The 22,107-nt window shown below is 52.2% G+C and overlaps 1 protein-coding gene across 2 annotated transcripts in view; it reads right to left on the bottom strand.

The window, feature by feature from the left end:
- Positions 1 to 22,107, bottom strand: part of CEMIP (cell migration inducing hyaluronidase 1) — a 161,112-nt gene that overhangs the window by 11,405 nt on the left and 127,600 nt on the right. For both annotated transcript variants that reach the window (XM_081228743.1, XM_081228744.1), the window contains exons 14-23: positions 17,832 to 18,037; positions 16,973 to 17,042; positions 15,821 to 15,949; positions 13,340 to 13,425; positions 11,891 to 12,022; positions 8,870 to 8,905; positions 8,635 to 8,790; positions 5,664 to 5,844; positions 3,844 to 4,059; positions 446 to 657 (exon numbers count right to left, since the gene is read on the bottom strand). In XM_081228743.1, the coding sequence (XP_081084869.1) occupies positions 446 to 657; positions 3,844 to 4,059; positions 5,664 to 5,844; positions 8,635 to 8,790; positions 8,870 to 8,905; positions 11,891 to 12,022; positions 13,340 to 13,425; positions 15,821 to 15,949; positions 16,973 to 17,042; positions 17,832 to 18,037 (1,424 nt within the window). The remainder of the gene's footprint in view (positions 1 to 445; positions 658 to 3,843; positions 4,060 to 5,663; positions 5,845 to 8,634; positions 8,791 to 8,869; positions 8,906 to 11,890; positions 12,023 to 13,339; positions 13,426 to 15,820; positions 15,950 to 16,972; positions 17,043 to 17,831; positions 18,038 to 22,107) is intronic.

Raw genomic sequence — 22,107 nt, 5'->3', positions numbered from 1 at the left:
GCAGAGCCTTGCTCCCGCCCCCTTCCCCCCCATAAAATGGTAACAAGAGCCACCAGGGATTTTTGACCAATTACTGAGCCCTTTGTAAAGCCAGGTCCTGGGTGAAACGCCTGCCACACACTCCCACTCGATCCCCATTGCAGCTCTACAGAGTAAGACTATCCCCATATCCTAGATGAAGGAACTCAGGTTCCCAGGGGTGAGATGCCCTGCCCGAGGTCACCCACGCCCAGAACGGGGGCTCAGCCCAGGTCTTCTGATTCTTAACCACCGAGTGATGTCACGTCTAGATCCATCCTCGTGCAGGGATGACGTGGGCGAACCTGTGGGTCTGTGAGCGGGAAGCCCGGGGCTTTGCAATGAGGTATCATTAACACTGCTGCTTTGAGCTCAGCCAGAGCAGCTGTCCCCATGTCACACTGCTCCTAGCCAGGCACCCACTCACTTGTTGAAGTTGATGAGCCAGATGGTGAGCTCGGCAGGGGCCGTCTGGTCCCAGTGGATGGTGTAGCCCTTCCGCAGGGTGATGACTGGCTGGTACTGCTGGTAGTGGGTGCTCCTGGTCAGGGCCCCCTCCAGGTAGAGAGGGTGGCTAGGGAAGTCATTCTTGATGATCTTCATTCGCAGATTACTGGTCTTGTAGGCCTGAATGTACATCTTTTAAAGCCCAGAGAGGAAACACACAACGAGGCAATGACAAGGGATTATTCCAAGAGCGTCTGGTTAGCATCTGACTACAGACTACACTTTCAAAAGGACTTTCTCTTCACAGAGCCCTTTTTAGAAAGCTTGAATGAAAGAAGGCCAAATAAGGGGGCATCTCCTTCTGCTGGTGAATGCAGCCTGAGCCGTACTGTGCAATCCAGCTAACGCTTTCTGTACATCTTCAAAAAAAAAAAGTGTAGATGAGAGACCAGTGGAAACTTGAGGGGAGTCTGCTTAAGAGTCAGCGAATTTTGGAAAAGGAGGGGTATCAGGAAAGAGGAGGAAGGGAGAGAGTTTTATTACACTTCTGCTGCAAATGCAACTCCCCTTTCACCGGCTGCTGTCCTGTCTGTATTTGAGAAACAGCCTGATGTGTTGCCTACTTCTCCCTCTGATTCTCAGGGTCTGGCCTGGGTGGCCAGTCCATGTGGCTATCGGTGCACATCGGGGGATGAATGGCATCTCATTTCAGAGACAAATATGAAAGCAAGACTGTCAGCCACTGAGTCCAAGGGACAAAACAAAAGAGCCTGGATGATTTGGGCCACGCTTGGTTTAAAACACTGTGTCCTGATAGAGAACAGACCTGTGGTTGCCAAGGGGAAGGGAGGGAGGGAGAGGGATGGACTGGGAGTTTGGGGTTGGCAGACGCAAACTATTATATTTAGAATAGATAAACAACAAGGTCCTACTGTATAGCACGGGGAACTATATTCAGTATCCTGGGATAAACCATAATGGAAAAGCATATTATAAAAAAAAGAATGTCTGTATGTGTATAACTGAGTCACTTGGCTGTACAGCAGAGATTGGCAGAGCATTGTAAATCAACTCTACTTCAATAAAACATTCGTTAAAAAAAATAAAACACTGTGTCCTGTTTTAGGACCTGTCCCATTTCATTAGGTGACATCCCTGTAGCTGTGGCCAAGAGAGGCCATCACATCAAGATGCGATAATGTTGTGCCTTTGGAAAGAAGGGGTTATCTTCCCCTCTAGTTGTATCACATATAAAATGGGAAGAGAAACTTCAACCCTGCCCTAGTATGGCGTTGTCATGGGTATAAGAATTTAAAGGTATAGTAAAGCCTTTTGTAAGCTGCAATGTGGAGGGAGGAGATTATTAATAATAATTCACCAGTAGCCAGGTATGGTAACCTCCAAGCTCTAACTAACAATCAGCCCTTTTCAGCAGAAAATAAGCAATGTATCAGAAAGAAAGGGTGGGAGGGAAGCTCAAGATCAAGGCTCCACATGGGACGTCTCGCCCTTGAATCAGGGATGCTATAATCCCGCAGTGTGCCTGAAAGCCTTAAGGGTTTGGTCAGCCTTTAGTTATTCAGGTCATGACCCCAACCTGTCAGCCCCTTCTGACTCTACTTCCCTTCTTATCTGCCTTAGACCACTCACTCCCGTAGCATAAAATCCCTTGCCCTGCCCACCCATGCAGCAGATGCCTCGGCCTGGATCATTCCAGGGGTCCACCTCCTCTGCAGGGCTCTGGAGCAGGGCTGAGAAAGTCCTGCAGCCAGGAAGAACGGTGCCCCTTCCATGCTCCGTCTGCAGTCCCCACTGGGTCTGCAGCACCGCCTGGCACTCCTTCCACACGCCTCTGTCAGCATCTTCCAGTCTCCACGGCACCTCTTCCCAACCTTATCATTCTTTGCAGGCCACCCGGCTCAGGCCCACTCTCTGCCCTCTCAGTGCATGACCTCCCCTTCTACTGCGGAAAGAAATACGCTGGACCTCCCTGCCCCTGGCCCCTGCCTTCCTCTTTGCCCCCCTCCTGCTAACGATCCCTCCCGCCTCCGCTGGCACGCGCTCCCTGCACGGCCCCGCCTCCAGGGGCCCACCTCGCCCCCCATGGCCCTTCTCCTTCACTGGCACTAGCCCCTGCCCCATCCCTCCCCAGAGCCGAAATCACTTTTAGCTCTTTTCTCTTTTTTAGGGGAGCATGCCTCGGGGCTTGTGGGATTTCAGTTCCCCGAGGGATCGAACCCAGGTCCCCTGCAGTGAAAGCATGGAGTCTTAACCACTGGACCACCAGGGGAGTCCACCTTTCTCTCTTTTCTAATGCCCGGGATGCTGATGCCCACAGTGGTGAGAGTAATGCCTGCCTGGGGGATGGTTGTGAGGATTCCTCATTCCTACGTTTTCCTGCCCCTTCGGGGGTCACTGGGCTCACGTGCTTCCCTCCTGATCTGAGAGCTCCTCGTTTCCTCGGGGGCTCGCTCCCCTTTTGCTCATCTAGTCCTCAGCTACCCTTCCAAGTAACCTCAGTAACAATACTACAGTAACTCATACTTCCACATTCCAGGCACTGACTCAGCCTGCTGTCCCATGGGGCCACTGGGCACTGGAAATGTGGCCGGTGTGGCTGAGGACCCGAATTTTAAATCTCATTTTAATTAATTTAAATTTCAAACCAAAAGCGGGGTAAAATAGTTTTCCAGCTAAATAGTTAAACATAGCTTTATTGTTTGGGTAGGACTAGCTTTTACTTTAATTGTAGAAAATTCGCATCCAAATTGAGTGGGCTATAAGTATAAAATATGCAGGGAGTTTTGAAGACTTAGAACAGGAAAGAAGTATGAATGTAAAGTGCCTCATTAATGATTTTTTTATACTGATTACATGTTGAGACGATAGTATTTTGAATATATCGAGTTTACCAAAGTATTTTATTAAAATAGATTTCCCCCATTTCTTTCGCCTTTTCAACGTGGCTACGAGAACATTCAAGATCACCCGGACGGCTTGCATTGTATTTCTGGTGGAGGGGGCTGGTAAAGCACTCTATGTGCTCATTAAAAGGGTTCAACTATTATCCTGATTTTACAGATGAGGAAATTGACACTCCAGAGTTTAGGTGACCTGCCCAAGGTCACACAGTTAGTAGGTGCCAAAGCCTGACTTCTTTTTCTAAGCATTCTGCTTACAAAGTGTTTTCACTTGGACTTTCTGAAAATCCTACTGGGTTACCAGAAAAAAATAAAAAGAAAGAAAGAAAGAAAAAGGAAGAAACATATGTCCCTTTGTGGCCTGGCACAGAGGCAGGCATGCAGTAGGCTCTCACTCAATGCTTGTCCCATGAGTGAGTGACTGGTGACACTGAGGGGGTGTGCCCTGCGTCCCCACCTGTGCATAGCGCCCGCTGCAGATGGCGCCTCTCCAGTCCGGAACGTTGATGCAGTCTGGGTGCCGGACCAGCCAGTTGTCGTCCTTGGTGAGGTAGGACCCAGGGTACTCGGACACGGAGCCATCCACATCATGGAACACTGACGTCTTGTCCCCGTCCATATCCAGCTGGTTGAACCAAGGCCCAGGCTCTCCGAAGAACACTCTGGAAGTAATCTAAACAGAGCCCAGGAATGTGAGGCTGGACCAGAAGGTGAAGGGAAGCAGCAGCTGTGGTCAGGCCAGGGTGAAGTTTCTGATTTCCAGACCTTACAAACCAGTCAAACCAAAGATGCTCTGGGGCAGCACAGGAAAGCGCATGGCTGACCTCTCGGATGGAGCCAGAGAAACAGCCAAACGTTCACTGTGTCTCAGCTCTCAGACCCAGCACGTTATTTTGGCCTCTGCTCACTGGAGGGTTGGCTGCTGTGTGTGACCCTGGAGAGAGCTCTAATACGTGGCTCAAAACACTGCAGGGGGGCTTCCCTGGTGGCGCAGTGGTTGAGAGTCCGCCTGCCGATGCAGGGGACATGGGTTCGTGCCCCGGTCCGGGAAGATCCCACATGTCGCGGAGCGGCTGGGCCCGTGAGCCATGGCCACTGAGCCTGCGCGTCTGGAGCCTGTGCTCCGCAATGGGAGAGGCCACGGTAGTGAGAGGCCTGCGAACCGCAAAAAAAAAAACAAAACAAAACACTGCAGGGATGGGGAGGCAGGCACAGGAGTGTGTGCGTGTGAGAGTGTGTGTGTGTGCGTGTGTGCGTGAGTGGGTGTGAGTGTGTGTGCGTTGCATGCACGTGTATGGGTGTGAGTTGTGTGTGCGTGCGTGAGTGGGTGTGAGTGTGTGTGCTCGCGTGTGTGCGTGAGTGGGTGTGAGTGAATGTGTGTGTGTAGGTGGAGAGGGAATGAGGCTGAGTGGCAGTGAATGTATGAGAAAGTACATATACATGTACAATAAATGCACACACACACGTCGCGTGGATATGTGGGAGAGAGAATGTGTGTGTGAGTGTGCAGTGTGTTTCAGGAAGACAGTCTTTCAACACGAGCCCTTGGAGATTTCTATGGCTGACCTCTTTCAGGCCCTCTGTGGCCTGAGTAAAGAAATTCAGTAACCTGAGTTTCACATCTTTTCCCTCAGGCTGCCAGGAACTGGGCGGACAGGCGAAGGGCAGGAGCAGAGGGCTGGAGGAGGAGGGGAGGTCCGGGCAAGCTGTAACCCAGAGGAAAGAAACCAGGAGCCGTGGCCCTGCCTCGTCTCAAAGCGCAGCCCTTTGTCCTGACCTCCTCACCCCCGGCTCCTAACTTGTTGGCTACCTAGGGCTAGGAGGGCCCTGTTTATGTTCCACTCTCCGGGAGAAATTAAACAGAGCATCTTCAGCAACGATTCCTTTGGGAATTGCTGGGGTTTTTTTTTTAGATGAATTGTGCTAACTGAAGTGGCCCGGTCACCAGACTCGGTAGGTCGAACCCAAGAGCCTTGGAGGAACAGAGCCTCAGAACCTTGAGGGCAGTGGAAACTTCCTTCTGAGGCTTGGGTGGGTTCTGAGCAGGGTGAGGGCAAGGGGGCATTTACCCAGACTTGACCTGTGGGGCAAACTACACTTGTACTTTTCCAGTTTGGATGCAGACAGACCTGGGACGTGGCCCAGCCTGCTTGGAGGAGAATGTTCAACCCCTGCGGTGGTGGCAACGGCTCAAACTCCAGGCCCCCCAGGGACTTGTGAATCACTGCCCAGAGTCTGGGTTTGCCGGGAGCTTGCCCTGGCGCCTCGAGGACTCACCGGGACGTCCTCAAAGGCAATGCCGGTTACGTTGTTATGGGGGCAGCTCTGCCAGGCGTTGTTCAGACGGAAAGCCAGGGCGCTGGTGTGCCGGCCCTCCAGGGCTGCAAACTTGCGGAAAGTGCAGTTCTGGATGTTGATGGGGCCGTCGTAGAACTGAATTCCTCGAATCGGGAAATTCCTACGGAGTTAAGGAAGCCAGATGTCAGGCTGATTGCCATGTTGTGCCGCCACATTGTTTACACCCTCCGAGGTGGATGGTTAGAGACCTTCTGGGTAAACCATTCCTGATTCCCACCCCCAAAACTCCCCCTATAACAGAACATTATTGATGCATTAATTAATTCACCGAGAGAGCATTTATGGACACAGTAAATGTCAATAAATGATTACTGGATGAATTATTAGATGGATGGATGGATGGATGGAGAGATGGATGTCTAGCTGCTGGCTTGGGGTTTGAGAGACGGTCCTCTATACAAACATTTCCCCAGGGCTTCCCTGGTGGCGCAGTGGTTGAGAGTCCGCCTGCCAATGCAGGGGACATGGGTTCGTGCCCCGGTCAGGGAGGATCCCACATGCCGTGGAGTGGCTGGGCCCGTGAGCCATGGCTGCTGAGCCTGCGCGTCTGGAGCCTGTGCTCCGCAACGGGAGGGGCCACAACAGTGAGAGGCCCGCGTACCACAAAAAACAAAACAAAAACATTTCCCCACATATTCCCATCCTATGAAGAGGCATTGGATAAATACTCTAAATATTACTGGAGAAAGCCAGTATCATGTCCCTTGGGAGAGTAGAGCCATTACTCATTACCGCCTTGGTCTCAGTTGCTGTAACAATTTAATTAGATTAAGACCCAGATGAGCCTCCTCTCTGTGAGTAGGCCTTTCGATTGGCAGTATGCTGGGTTTGGGAAACTAGGGAGAGGAAGGACACAAAATGGAAGGTGATAATGAAATGGAAAAATAGCTGCCCGGTGATGTTTCAAGCATCCCTAGAAGGGAGGGCAGGCCCCCCTGGGAGGGCAAGACTGTGAACTGCCAGGGGACCCCAAGAAGGGCCTGATACCCCAGAGGCAGGGAAAGATGGAGGAAGAGGCAAAAGGCTTGGAGCTGGAGCTATAGGAGGGGCCGGAGGAGAACTGGGGACTTGGAAATTCTGCCCTCGGCCCAGCAAGGGGGCAGTGTGCTGGAGATGCCTCTCTCCTTTGCCACGGACTCCTGGGCAGGGCGTGGGAAACAAGGGCCTAGGAGGGGCTGGCTGGGCTGATCCTTTTTGGGCCTGGCCCCAAAGCTAGGCTTGCTCGTTCTTCAAGCCCAATGTTTATGCTTTTACTGGTATCTCTACTTCTGGGTCAGGGCCTTCTCCTTCCATGGTGAACATAAAGAAGAAAGGGCAGAAAGAGGGACAAGAAAGCAGATAAAGGCAATCTATGGGGAGAAGTCACATTCCAGCTGGTCCCTATCTTCAGCGCTGAGCTCCCCTCATCAGATACGGTTCCCTGAGGAAGGGCCTGGTAGCACCAGTCTCGGCAATGTGACTTCAGCACACAGTGTGCCAAGGGCTTCTGGTATTTCTGTATATTTATATTTGTAATTGATTAATGTCATCGCCTTGAATCCTGGCTCTCATGGAGTGGCTCCATGCATTTTTCCATTTAAGGTATTTTAGGGACAGCCCGTTCTCACTAGCTCTATATTTAAACTGTGTGCTTACTTTACCCTTGGACCCCGACCCAGGCCCATACAGGATGAATCCCTCACGATCCGGACCGTGCGGTCCTGAGCCCCTGCTCACAAATGCAGTTTGGGGGACCTGCCTGAGTCTGACAAAGCTGTCAGGCCTCCATAAACAAACTCACCTCTGGAAGTCGTCAGAACATTCTGGCCCTGGGGAGGCTGGTAACCCTCCGCAAAGAAACCCAAATATGCAGACCCAGAGTTGCTCATAAAAATGATCTGAAGGGATTGCTACACCACTTAGGCTAGACAGAAGCAAGGGCTTCTGGATCACTCATGCCAAAGGAGACTGTGGTTCTCTCTGCAAACTCTTTTCAAAGATACCCATCCCACTAGGGCTGGAAGTTTAGGTCTATGTACTACCTGTAGAGGCAGGAAGGACATGTTCCTAGAGAAAGAGAAGAAAGCTCAGAGGGGCAGAAAGGGCTAATCTTAGCCCTCTGCTGCTTGTGGCTCAGAGTCTTGCTCTCTGGCTTGAATTCCTGTCTGAGCAGAAACACCATCAGAAGGAGAGACTTCCTCACCACTGACCCAAGCTGCAGCTTTCCGAGGAATTAACCAAGTCCCTTTGCTCTGTTGGTGCGTCAGGTCTCCAAGTCACCCCCTCCCTCTCCAGCCACCTGCTTATCATCCAGCAACAGAGAGCCTGTGACCCTCCAGGACAGGCATGCTATTCTGCTGTTTAACAAACCTGACTGCTAGAAAATTCTTTCCTGCACAAAACCAATTCTAACCCTAACACAGCGTGAGTTTCATCCTGTATGTGCACAGCAGCCCTGAGAATGTGTGACAGCACGTCCCGGGCTGTCCCCCCAAGTCTGGTCCCAGCTTCTGGTGGAAGATCCCAATCTGTGTGTGACTATCACTCTACCACCATCAGAGGTGGATGAGATGCTCCGAGTGGGGGTGCTGTCCGAGGAGAGAGGAAGCCATGGTCGCCCATCCTGGACACTCAATTCCCGTTAACGTAGCTCAGCACCACGTTATACATTTTGACAGCTGTGTCTCCCTGTTGACTCATATTCAACACAGTTTTTTGACTTCTCTCTCTGATTCTAGATTTCACGCCCCTGCTGGTTAATCTCAATTGTTTCAGTGATTTCTCTGACCAGTAGAGGACAGAGGAATTCATAGTCAACAGGTAGAAATCACATCCTAGCATCTTTCCTTCCACTGCTGTCGTTCAGGTTAAGCCACACAGAACAAAGAAGCTGCCATGCTTGCAAACCTACTGGCCTATGGGGAGGGTCCTTCCGCTGTGGTCCAAGCCACCTGGGCCCCAGATCCTGTTGTCCATCATCTCTGTCCCCACATTGCCACTCTCGCCAACAAACAAGCTGTTCTTGATCTCCTGCTTGGAGCCATCATCATACGGGAAGGTCCCACCACTGTAGAGAGAAGATGTCTGGAATGAGATGTCCAGAGACAGCAACCCACAGGGTGCCAAGGGCAATGATTGGCTCTTACCTGGCCAGGGTCAGGCCAATGCCATTGTCAGCAAACCTGGGGACAAGAGCAGACAGTCAGTGAAGTCGTGGAGGGAAGGACTCCTCCCTGCCCTGGTGTCATACTGAGGATCCTGTGTAGGGGAGGGGTCTTTGCAGAAGCACCGGGTTTGCTGAGGGAGCAGGCTCACACATTCTGCGTAATAAAGGGATCGCCTAGATCCCCGCCCACACAGTGTCTGACTCCAGAGAGAAAAGAGTGAATGCAGGGGGCTCTCGGCGTTTGGTGCCACGTTGCATTAGCAGCATTCAGACTGGACTCCATGGGCCTCCCTCTCCAGCCCACCCCCATCTGTGATTCCAGGGCTCACTGGGATACTGGACCAAGGGGACGTGGAGGGTCTTGCTACCCTCAGGACCAGCCCGCCCTGGGTAATGGTGGGGGTACATGGATGCAGTTCCATTGCCCGTAGCCATCCTCCCTACTGTTTCAGCCACAGCAGGAAGGACCACTGATAGCTGATTTCTAAGTTTCCCAGAAGCCAGGCGGACGTTGGCCCTGAGAAGTCAGTTTGCAATTACACTGTAGCGATCTCATGAGCTCCCTTTTGCCTTTGTCCATTTTGCGGGCCAGGAGGAGCACATTTCTGGAGGGAGTCTGGTTGTGAGTGATAAGGGGTCCCACAGAATCGGAGCCGAGCCTTGGGTCTGCGCTGCCGTGGACCGTGGGTCCAAATATGGCGGCTGCCTTCACTTCCTTTGTCCCAGGGGTGAACATCCCCTCGAAGTGCTACCCTCTGCTTCTGAAACTCTGGTGGCTTCATAGCATCCATAAACCTAAGCCAAATCCTTGGCTTCATGCTTCAGGCCCAAGTGAATGCACTTTCCCTCTGCTCCAGGGAGGGTCCCCGGCCGCCTGAAGTCTCCCTAGTTCCCGGTTTGCTTCTGCGTACCCTGTTCCCCGTCCTCCGGGACGCGCGCACTTCTCCCTGTCTGAAGCCCATCCAGTTCAAATTCACCGCTCAAGGCCCACCTTCCAGGGCCCTGTGCTCTCTAGTCCTCTCCCAGGACTCCCTGGTTTTTGTTCCCCAGTCTCTTCATGGCTTTTCCTTTACCACCGCTGTCGCCCAGTACTCTGCCCAAGGTCCTCTCATGCTGCACTGTGCCCCTGGGGACGGCATGAAGACTCACAGCCTCCACCCCTACCAGTCTGCTGGTGACTCTACAATCAGCCACCCTTCCCCGCTGCACTTCCAAACTGTGGTGTATTTCCATGGGGTATCTCAAAAGCATCTCAAACTTCACGCACATAAAACAAAACAGTTATCGTCCCCCTAAGCCTGTCCACTCTCCCGAAGCGCATTTTCACCTCAGTTCTCACTGTCATTCCTTCTCCTCTGGACTACTGCCCTATTATTAGTTGCCCCTCCCACTTCCAGGAGTGCCTCCACCCACGGAGTGGTTTGCTGGAGTGACCTTCCTAAGAAATGGACACAAGGGCCAAATGCTCAAAGCTTCTCAAGGGATCCCCATCTTCTGTCAGCCCCTGGCTGTGCCCACTCATGGGACGACAACCTCTGCACCAGCCAGATTCTGGGCTACCTTGGAAGGAGGCTGGTGGAGGGTTAGAAGAGCCACCCCCACTGGCAGGGGCATCCTTCACGATTTGTCTTTCGGCCCCAAGTCTGGCATCCACTCCCTCTACGGGGACATGAACTTCCAACAAGCCAGAATCTAGACATTCATTGGCTGCAGAACACCGCAGAGAATTTTAGCTTTGACCCCCATCTGTTTCCTCTTTCACTCACCTCTTGCATCATTTCTCTCTCAAGTGTCCTTGGGCCTCTACTCTAGGGATGAGCAGCTTATCTCATTGACTAGTGTCTTGGGTTGCGGGAAAGTTCTTCCTGCTACTGAGTGGAAATCTGCCCAGATCTGCAACTTCTGCTCCCTAGAGCCAATCAGAGCAAGCCTGCCTCCCGTCTGATACCCTAACTGCCCTTCAGAAGCCCAGAAGAGGCTCTCTTCTTCCCTTTCCCGTCTCCTCAAAACTTTCAAAATCCTCTTCTTTCCCTTCCTCTCTTCTCTGACCCCACAAAAAAACCCGCCCCCGTTTCTCTGCCAGCGGCATTCCCTTTCCAACCCTGTGTGTGTCTGGCTCTCTCTGGGGTCCATCCATGGGTCAGTGTCTGTCTTGCCCAGGCCTCTGCTTTTCTGAGAAGCCTTTACACATGTGACCGTGTGTGTGTGTGAAATCTGTCTCTGTTTCTCTCGTCACACACTCTCACTTCCTCTTGCTCCTTTCACGAGCAAGTCTCCCTTCACTTCTCCTTTAACTGGTCACGATAAAATGGAGAAATACACTTATTTCCCATGTAGAGTTTCTGATTCCCATTTTTTAACACCAAAGGTAGATGAGGAGAATGTTTCATGCTACTCCTTTAGAGGAAGTCCCAACTCAGCTGCCTGTCCCTCTGGTACTTGTCCAGTGGGGGCCGTGGCTCTCCATGGGGACCTTATATCAGAACTCGGGGTTCCTTGTCTTCTTCCTTTGCACCTTGGAATCTGATGTGCTGATATTTGAAGTCCCAGTTCAACTATTCACCCTTCGGAAAATTCATCCAACTGAGCCTCATTGTCTAAGATGGAGATGAGAATTTATATCTCCAAGAAACATGGTAAGAAATAAATGCAACCAAGGATCCAGCACACAGTAGGTGCCTAGAAAGTGCTGGTTTCCTTCCTCCTTCCTTCCTTCCTTTCGCTGACTGGTTATAGGACAAGTTATGTGGCTTACAGCCAAGCCCAGTGACTATCTGGGGGCAAGTCATGCCCCACAGCCCCTGGCATGGTGGGCTGAAGCCACATGCTGCTTCTAGGGGGTTCTCTGGGTCACTGCCCGCTGCCATTCCATGCTTCTGCCTGGGTGGGCGACCAGAAGGTCAAACATCGGTATGTCTGGATTCCTCTCTCTGTCTTGCTCGTGTCTGTCCCCTGCCCAGGGGAGGAGCATCGTCCCACGCTGTGCCAACGCCACACTCACCGGCAGCTGTCCAGCCATACGTCCCCGCCACGCAGCCAGGCCCCATGGTCCTGGTTCTTGTAGGCAGTGAAGTGCTTGATGATGGCCGGCTCCCGGGGCTTCAGAGGGTCGGCGTCCTGGTGGGGGCTGTATCTGGAACACAGCATGGGGAGGCACAGGTGGCCGTGTTGGGGGGGACCCCTGAACTGACTCCCTTCTGGGCAGTGAGTTTCTCTCTGCTTATGGTGCCCGAAAGACTCGGCTAAACAGCAACCAACTCGTACCCCCTGGGCTCTGCAGTGAACTTCCTAAGCTTGCTGCGGAATTCAGAGGTCTTTTCCCCAGGGTCCAGCCCCATGCATCCTACAGACATGTCACTTCTCTTGTTATCATCACCACTGGGGAACCCCGCCACCCCAAGGAGGGGTTAAATCAGAGAAGGAAGTTCTGAGGTGCCCAGCTCTCTACCCCCCTGGGGGTAACCTTGACCTGGTGCCTTTCCTGGGCTTCTACATCTTAGCCACCAAATGGAGCACTGAGCCTGGATGCTCCTGATGTCCAGGCCAGCAAAAGTCTTCCATGTCATGCCTCCATGGACATGATCATGTCATTGGTGTTACCCACTTTTTTTTTTTTTTTGCGGTACGTGGGCCTCTCACTGTTGTGGCCTCTTCCATTGCAGAGCACAGGCTCCGGACGCACAGGCTCAGTGGCCATGGCTCACGGGCCCAGCCGCTCCGTGGCATGTGGGATCTTCCCGGACCGGGGCACAAACCCGCGTCCCCCGCATCGGCAGGCGGACTCTCAACCACTGCACCACCAGGGAAGCCCCTGGTGTTACCCACTTTTGACAGAGACCAAGCACTTGGTCTCCTTAAAGGGTACTGATTTTCCTAACTACCTTGAGGTTTTGACAGCATCTCTTTTTTTTTTTTTTTTTTTGCAGTATACGGGCCTCTCACTGTTGTGGCCTCTCCCGTTGTGGAGCACAGGCTCCAGACGCGCAGGCTCAGCGGCCATGGCTCATGGGCCCAGCTGCTCCGCGGCATGTGGGATCTTCCCAGACCGGGGCACGAATCCGTGTCCCCTGCATCAGCAGGCGGGCTCTCAACCACTGCGCCACCAGGGAAGCCCTGACAGCATCTCTTAAAAGCAGCTCCTGGCCTTGAGCTGAGCTCCAGATGTACTTACAGGTACAACCTGAATGTTCCTTCCTATTAAATTGATAGCAAAATTCCTCCCTTCTTTTCTCTTCACCTTTTTATCCTGGTCCAACCTGCTGGGGCCCTGGCCAGTCCTGTCAACTTATCAAAAAGCAGGTATTGGATTTTGCTGATGTTTTTAGAAACCTCTCGGAATTTCTTTTTCCCTTCAGCTGCTCAAGCCTCAACCTTGACTCAGATTTGGCCCTGCTCAGATGTTCACATGGTACCCCCAGCAATGAGCTTGATGTGCAGCACATAGAATTACCTGGCGGAGATAATGGAGAGGAAGGGCCGCTTGTCCTTGGCAGAGGCCTGGGTAGTTTTGACTCCGTTGTCTATGATCATGCCAGCCTGGGGAGAGGGAACATTCAGGGACACATGAGCTTGGATAGCCGATTGCAGGCATCTTCTCATACCCAGCCTCACTGTGTACTGTTGAATGTTCCAGTGAAACCAGCTTCACTCTCAGGATGCATTAATAGAAGTAGGGGGTATGCAACGAGGGAGGTGAAGAACCTGCATTGCTCTGCATTGCTCAAGTCAAATCTGGAATAAGGTGTCCTCTTGGAGGTGCAGATGAGGACCCTGAGGTTTAGAGGGGTTAAGCATCTTGTCCAAGGCCACACAGCGAAGTCCATGCCCCAAACTCACACTGCACTGGGCAGTTATAAGCCCAGGCCCCAAATTAAGGATGACAGATATGCTTCCTTGGGAAATGTGTCTGCAGTGATGCAAAGAAACTGCTGAACTCAAGCCCCGTCTTTACCTTGGGGCAGGGGTCTGGGATCCTTCCCCAGTCTTGTCTTGGTTTTCGCCTGACCCAAGGAAAGAACCTCGCTTTCTTATTTGGCTCCAAAGGTGTCCACTTTGTCAGCCATGGGTGAGTGGGAGTGAGGCTGCCCAGTGGGGCCCCGTTCAGTCCGCCTTCAGGGCTGGATTCCCTTGGCCTCCTAGGGAGGCTTGGACTCCTTATCTCTTCTTTTTTTTTTTTTTTTTTTTTTGCGGTACGCGGGTCTCTCACTGCTGTGGCCTCTCCCGTTGCCGAGTACAGGCTCCGGACGCGCAGGCTCAGCGGCCATGGCTCACGGGCCCAGCCGCTCCGTGGCATGTGGGATCTTCCCAGACCGGGGCATGAACCCGCATCCCCTGCATCTGCAGGCAGACTCAACCACTGCGCCACCAGGAAAGCCCTCCTTATCTCTTCTTTACAGAACTGGAGAACACTGGCTATTGTGATCTTCAACTGACTTCTAATTAAGCAGTGGTGATCTGAGTCAAGACAAATGGGACTTGATTCCCAGTTCTTCTCTCATGAGCTAGGACCTTGGGTAAATCCCTTCACCTCTCGGGCCTCAGTTGCAGTCTGTGTAAGATGGGATGATAACACTGAATTCCTGCTGTGAGGACCAAATAAGAGAAGCCAGGTGAAGAGTCTGGGAGCAGGACCCTTACACGGTGGCATGGAGTCAGGGCTCACCAGGTGTGAACACCACACGCGGGGCTCCTCCTTGGCTCGGAATCCATCCGGAATCCAGGCAGCGGAATCCACCCGGCTCGAGGATCCTCTTCGCTCCTTTCCCACCCTGCCACCCCCGAGGGCCTCTCCCTCCATCTGTGGCCAGGAGTCCTTGCCTACTTCCCTGTTGGAAACCATCCTCCCTCACGTATTCCTCCCCTTTCCAACCTCTCCAAACATCCAGGTACTGCGTGGTCCACCTGTGGCTCATAGGAAGGCTTCTCAAGGAAGGGATGTCGACAAGTAGTACTGCCCCCTGCTTCCCACAGCCCCCAGAGCCTCTGCACCTGCTCTGTATGGAGACGGCTCTCCCAGGCCCACGGCAGCCTGAGGCACGCCCACTCGGAGCCTGCGCTAACTCTCTCCTCTGTCCAGGTGATGCTGTTGCCCTCTGGCCTCCACCCTCTGCCCCATGAAACTCTTCTTTCTTGGCCTCTAAGACAGGACACTGCCTGGGGTCCTCCCTCTGCCCACACTGCCCAGTCCTCCTCATAGGCCCACCCCACCTCCTAGCTGTATACACAGGTCAATTCTGAGATTATTTCTCATCTTCATGGGCTTCTCCCTAGTTGAGTGTCTTTGGTTTTGACCGTGAATGAATCCATTGTCCTCTAAGACCCTCTGTTTCTTCATCTGTACCACTAGGGAGCAGACCAGAACAACAGCCTTGACATTCAGGCCTCTACTTGCACACTGCCCCTGCGTCCCCAAGACCACCTCTGTCCCCAGCACGGCATCTCTGGTCTCAGCCTCACTCCCCAGCTCCATTCCCGCGTGCCCATGACTCTGGTCTGGATGCTGTCCTCAACTGGGGGCCCTTGACACACCCAAGAGCCCGGTCCCTTTCCCCAGCACCTCACTTGGTGCTGGACACACAGAACTACTGATGAGCAAACGAAGATGACAGAAATTTCTGTTTTCCACCTGCCTCCTTAGCACTGCATGGATGGAGGACCCGCTTCCCAGAAAAAAAAAACCGACCAGAGGAGAGGATGCTGATGCTGCCTTCATCTTCCTGCAGAACCAGGTCCTGACCTTCCCTAGCTCACGGATCAGGCCTGGCTTTTCGGATTCACCACCACTCCCATCCCCACCAAGTGAACTGCAAAATCAAACTCAGGGGCCCAGCTCCGGGGCTGCCTGGAGGAGCTGTGGCTCTTCCGGCTCTAATCATGCGCAGGCCTGGGAAGGAGGACCAGTGGGCGGGCGGGGAAGCCTGGAAGGACTTACCCGGTAGTTGGAGTGTGCTCGGTTGTTAAGGAATTTTCCCAGTGGGATGTGCTCTGAATAACCTGGGGAGTACATTCCGGCCGAGGGGCCCGTCGGTACGTGGTGAAAAATGAACCAAAATCCAGTTTCCTGGTGGAGGAGGACATGGGGGGAAAGCCACAGAATTCAGCACCAGGGAGCTTCTTGTTGGGGTGACTGGATGGCCCAAACTAGGGGTGGGCCTAGTGCTATCACCCAAATGGCCCCAACGCCCATTCCCAGACACACCCGTGGGAAACAGCGAGAAGTTTGAGGCGAATATATTTTGGGTGGTGGGCGTCCATCCTGACTGTTAAAACCCTTCTGTGGTCCTACTGTATCTGTGGTCCTACTGTATCCGCCATGGGCGCCAAGTGGCTGGATTTCAGAGTCACTGCCGGGGTTAATCTCCCCCTCCTGACACATAATGGGAGGATTTCCTGAGTGTTCTTGGCTTTACCCTTTCATTCTGCAGATATGGAAGCTGAGGCCCAGAGACGGCACCTGACCTGCTCCCCAGGAAGGTAAGCAGCACGGTGGGGTGGGTAAGGGCAGGGCTGTGTAGACAGAATACCGTGTTTGTATCCTGTGCATGTCCCTGCCTTACTTTCCTCCCCACCATAGTACAAACCTCATAGGGCTGACGCAAGAATTAAATTATTGGAGCTTATGGGACATCCCTGGAAGTCCAGGGGTTGAGACTCCATGCTCCCAAAGCAGGGGGCACAGGTTCAATGCCTGGATGGGGAACTAAGATCCCGCATGTTGCGTGGCATGGCCAAAAATAAATAAATAAAAATAAATGAACTTGTGCACACCCCAACACACAAAAAAAATAAAAAATAAATAAAGTGTGAAAAATATAATAAGAAAATTTGAGCTTAGAACACTGATGTGCCAGGCATCTAATAATGCCACGGATTACTCATTAGCTATGATCACCAGTGTGACAAAGGGCCAGAGGCATCACTTAAAAGCAAGTCCATCTGCCTCCCAAGCTGGCTTTTACCTCTTCACGCTAAGCCTGACTGCGTAGATACCTAGACTGGGGGCTCAGGGCACCCATCTTTCAGGGTTGGCCCCGGCCGCCTCCTCTCCCCCAGCCCCACCCAAAAAAGGGATGTTTCTGCTCACCTCGGATCCCGCAGCAGCACAGTTTATGAGGTTGTTGTTGGGATTGGCCATCCAGAAGGTGGACACAGCACTGTGGGCAGGGGGCAGAGATTGAAAGGCGTCAGACAGAGGGCTACTGGCTCCCATCTTGCTGCCCGGGGCGGAGGGGTGGCCCATGTCAGGGACTCTAACATTGCTTTGCTGAGCCTCTTATCAGTGATTTGAGATGCCCTTGATTTGTCGATCTGAAACCCAGTTTTCTCATTAAACTGGGGTGCATTTATGCCTTTAACACGTTCAGAACTTGAATGGGGCATGGCTCTTGAAGGTATAAGCAAGTTTGTGGGTTAAATCTGAGATGGACCCTAGAAGAAATATAAGTCAGGAGAACCCAGAAAAATGGCTGTCTCTGAGGGAGAGGCCCTGGACTCAGAAGGTTGACTGTACAGGAAGCGCTCTCTCTCTCTCTCTCTCTCTCTCTCTCTCTCTCTCTCTCTCTCTCTCTCTGTCTCTGACTCTCTCATGTCAAGAAACAGACCAGTGCAGCTGGTGCCCACGTGTACACGCTGTGGGCTCCGAGGTGGCAGCCTGCTTCCTCTCCTCAAAGGAGCACTGTGTGGCCTCAGGAAAAGCCTGAGGATGAGAACAGTGGTTCTCTTTGGCCAAAAACGATGCCCGTGAGGCACACTGAGAAGGGAGAAGTAGAAAACACACTCCTGCCCTCTGTCTGAGCAGCTGAGAGCCTTAGGTGGTTAAGTGCTGTGAGGTCCAAGCCGCTCAGGAACCCAGGAGTGAGAAGTCAGATGCTGGGCTGGGAAGTTGTGTGAGCACGTGCACACAGGCCCGGCGCGGTGCAGGGCAGGGAGAGGGAGGTGCTTACTTGCAGTCCTGCCTGGGCTTGGGGATGTACCCCGGGTAGGAGTCTTCTGTGATCATCTTGCACATCTTGCTGTCGCGGTCGGAGGGGAGGAGGGTTCCAGACTTGACAAGGAGGCCGAGGCAGTGCTCAAAGGTGTTGCGTTCCTCTGGCCCATCTTCCGTGAAGAAGCAGTGGCCCAAAGAATTATAGCCCACAATGTCCTTGACCTGTAGGGGTCAAGACAGGGGCGACAGTTCGCCCAGCGTCGTTACTCATGTGCTCATTCATCCATTCAACAAACATTAAACAGCCTGAGCCAGGCACCAGGCTCTGAGAGGGGATCTGGGGGTTTGGAGATGGACCTGATATGGGTACGACAGAGCCATGACTTTAAAGTCCTTTCCAGCTGGAGGTGCTGCAACTGAGCCTTCGTGGGGTGGGGAGGAGAACAAAATGCTAGAAGTGGGCCCAACTGGAGACCGTGGACGAGGCCTTGTGGGCCTAATCTGGTGAGGACATGGCAAGTCCACTGCTCACAGGACTTTATGTGGAGGCTTTCACCAAGAGGTCCCACCAGAAAGGGGGGTAGGGAGAGCTCCGTCTGAGCCAGGCCAGGGCTGGCTCAGCCAGTAAGACTGGCTCCTCACCATGCCCTCTCCCATGGATCCAAGCCAGCTTTGAAGCCTGCAACCACAACAAGCCACACTTGCAGAAAACCAGAAAATGCTGCAAACTCCAGCTCTTCAATACTCTTCTTGGAATCTCAGAGTCAGTGGGCCAAGTGGAGAAACCACTTGAAGACATGGAGAGACGGGGAGTACAGTCTTAGCTGTGCCCACAAGCATCACAGGCTCTTAGACAAGTCTGCCAACCTCTCACCAACACACGTTCCCCACCACACAATGGAGGAGTCCAAGTCCAGGATCTCCGAGGCCCCTTCCGGGTCTGAATGTCTATGAACTCATCAATCTGAGAACGAGAACGGGGGTAGAGGGCCTCTGGCCTGAGCCCTAGCTCCCTTCCTCAAGCAGGACTCTGTTCACGAGCATCCCTGACAAACGGGCATCCTGCTTCACTTGAACACCCCACAGGTGAGATGCTCGCTACCTCCCAAGGTGCCCTGTCCACAGCGGGGCATGAGGATGGTGAGAAACACCTCACTAGCGGTCTGAGATCTTCCATCCTCATGCCCACCCCCGGGGCCCTGACGGCCCAGTGACGTCACCCAACCAGGGAAGCTGCTGCTCCCCTCTGACACCATTCTACCCACACCTATTAAGTACCCACTGCTGCACCAGGCCCTGGAACATTCACACATCATCCCCAAACAACTCCCCCGTCAGCACTGTTACCATTTCGAGGGGCGTCCTGTACCTTGTAGGAAGTTTAGCAGCATCCCTGGCCCCTACCCACTAGATGCCAGCAGGACCTTCTCAGCTGTGACAACCAAAAATGTCTCCAGGCATTCATTGCCAAGTATTCCACTGGGGAAGGGAGGTGACAAAGTTGTCCCTGACTGAGAAGCACTAATCGAGGGTAAACACCCCAATTCCCTCCAGAGCCTTTTCTATGGCAAATCTTACCTACTCCCCAACTCCCAGGCAGACATGCTCTAGAAGCATCCAGAACTAGGACCCTTTATGTCCCAGCACTGGCCTGGGCTCTTATATCTTTTCATCTTGCTGAAATCTTACACAATCCTGTATTACTTTTTTTTCAGAGATGAGGAAAATGAGACTCAGAAAGGTTGAGTGATTTGCCCAAGGTCACACAACCCATGTGTGCAAAGGCAGGGCTGGAACCCCCGTTTTCTGACTGTGTCCATTCACCCAGGAGGACGGAGCACAGGCACAACTGCCCTATTCCAGGCAAGCTCTTCGTTTTCTCAAACAAGGATCGCTTCCTTAATCTTTGGCAATAGGCGAGGCCGTGATCTTGAATGCTACTCAGTCCCCCAATAAGCATTTTAGTCAATACCAAGATCATGCAGTGGGACTGCTTCCTTTCCTCCTAGTGAGCTAGGAAAGTTTGTTGCAAATAGCCTGGAAAGACAAGCATGGGAGGAAGGGGCAAGAAAACGTGGGCTGCTCGTGCTGGCAGGGACATCGAGAGCAAGTTCAATGCCTTCACGTTACAGAGGAGGACACTCAGGCCCAGAGGAGGGACATGGAGCAGTGTTCAGGCCCGGGCCCATAGCTCCTCTGAAATCCTAGGCACCCAGCTGCCCGCTGTCTGGATCACACTTTGGGTGTCCTCTTTGAATGTACGTGAATAATGAATTGGGTACCTTCTTATTCTAACAAATGCCTGAATAAGAAATTCCCTCCAGGCCCCTTGAGTTGTGCTCTGGAGAGAAAAACCCTTTCTTTTGGAAAGGAATAAAAATAACTACTGTTTACTGTGAAATGTTTTACATACATTCTCTCATTTAATCCTTACCGAAACTACTATTCCCTTTCTACCGATGGCACCGAGACTTAGAAAGTTGCCTGAGTCACTTCTCTTGCAAGGACGGATTGAGACTTGCTTCTCCATCTGTCTGATCCAAAACCTGTGTCCTAATCAATTCTCAACAGCACCAGAAAAGTAACCTCCCATCTTGTGTTGCATTTCTTTCTTCTCGTTAGTAGTGGGGTGAGGTGGCATATAGAGTTCAGAGAGAAGCATGATAAGGTCGAAGGAAGCCCTGGGCTGGGAGTAGAAGACACAAGTTCAAGTTTGGCTTCATCACAAACTTGCAGTGTCATTTGCCTGAGTGTCCTCAGGGAGACTTCTGAAATCCCTTCCAGCTCTGACACTGTACGATTGTTCTTCCTTAGAACATTTCCCAGAATTAGATACTTAAACTGTGACATAGCTTGAGATGGACAGACAGAGAGAGATGACAGATAGATAGGTAGATAGTAAGTAGCTGGATAGACAGACACATACGTATGGACTTACGGGTGCCCGCTGAATCCCCATGCATGCTACCCAGAAGAAGTGTGTAAGCTCCCTGCCATTGTCTTGCACAAACTGTGTTTTCCCTTTGTTCTTCTGGACGTATTCCCTTATGACTGACAATCATGAAAGCGATTCCTGAGAGCTGTTTTAATTAAGTCTTCAGCTGTTGTTAGGTGGAGTCTAGGCATGACATTGTGAAGGATGAAACTCCCCAGCTCTCAGGAACGGCTTCAATTAGGGTGACCGTTTAGTTTATTGTCTGAACCAGGACATTATCGAGAGTGAAAGGGGGTACCGTTAGTCAGTCATCTGGGATAGCAGGTGTAACATGGAACTGTTCTTTGCAAATCAGGGCATAGAGTCACCCCAAGTGATGACTTCCCCCTGAAACCTGTACACAGTACGAAAAAGAAATTACTGTTTAAAACAAATACACACAGAAATGAACTATATCTCTGATTCTGCCTCCTAGGGTGGGTATGATATAATTCATCTTAGTGAGAAACCTGGCTACAAATAGGATCTTATTAAAAGAAAGACTGTAATTTCTGAGCTTCTGCTGTTTACTTGTCTTTTCTTTCTTTCTTTTTTTTTTTTTTTTTGAGCTGCTAAAGAAAAGAGCCTTGGAGTAGGTGGTAATTTGCTTTGCAGGGTGTGTTCATGAGTTTCTGAATATGCAAATAGAAGCTGGAAAAGGAAATGGAGAGCCCAATCACTCTGCCTCATAAGGAGAAGGATGTGTTTTTTGTTGTTGTTTTGCCCCGCCGCGTGGCATGTGGGATCTTAGTTCCCCAACCGGGGATCTAACTCCTGCGCAGAGTCTTAACCACTGGACTGCCAGGGAAGTCCTGAGAATGAGTTTTTAAGGTGGCCCAGGAGCAGTGGGGGAGGAGAAGGAAGGACCCCCGCAGCCAGGTGGAGGGGAGGGGAGGGGAGGGTTTAAGAAGAGGGACCTGTTTCTCCATTTCCAGTTGATTTCTGTGCTGATGTCTGATGCACGCCTACCTCCTTCCCATCTCTTTCCCACTCTGCCAGCGGAAGCCCTGGCCAGTTAAACTTTGGGGGAAAACAAGCCCAGGAGTCTGGGTTCCTCGTTTGGGCTCAGGAGGGAAGGAGAAATGACAGCAGCTCATGAAGCAAGAAATGAGTGAGACCGGATTCAACCAACTGGAAACGGGGGGGATCAGGGGAGACAGAAGCCCCGCCCACAATCCCCAGAGCTCTGAGACTGCGACAGAGGGCGCTGAGTTTCCCACCAAAGAGGTAAAGGAGCTCCAGTCCTCTTTAGTGGAAAGCCAAAGGGAAGGTGTCTCCCTAAGGCGGGAGGGCTTGAGGACTGGCTGCAGTCCAGGTA

Source organism: Mesoplodon bidens, assembly GCF_964165515.1.
Source record: "Mesoplodon bidens genome assembly, chromosome: 3".
Classification (NCBI taxonomy): Eukaryota; Metazoa; Chordata; class Mammalia; order Artiodactyla; family Ziphiidae; genus Mesoplodon; species Mesoplodon bidens.
Note: the sequence above shows the minus strand (reverse complement) of the source record. Positions and strands in the feature narration are given on the sequence as shown.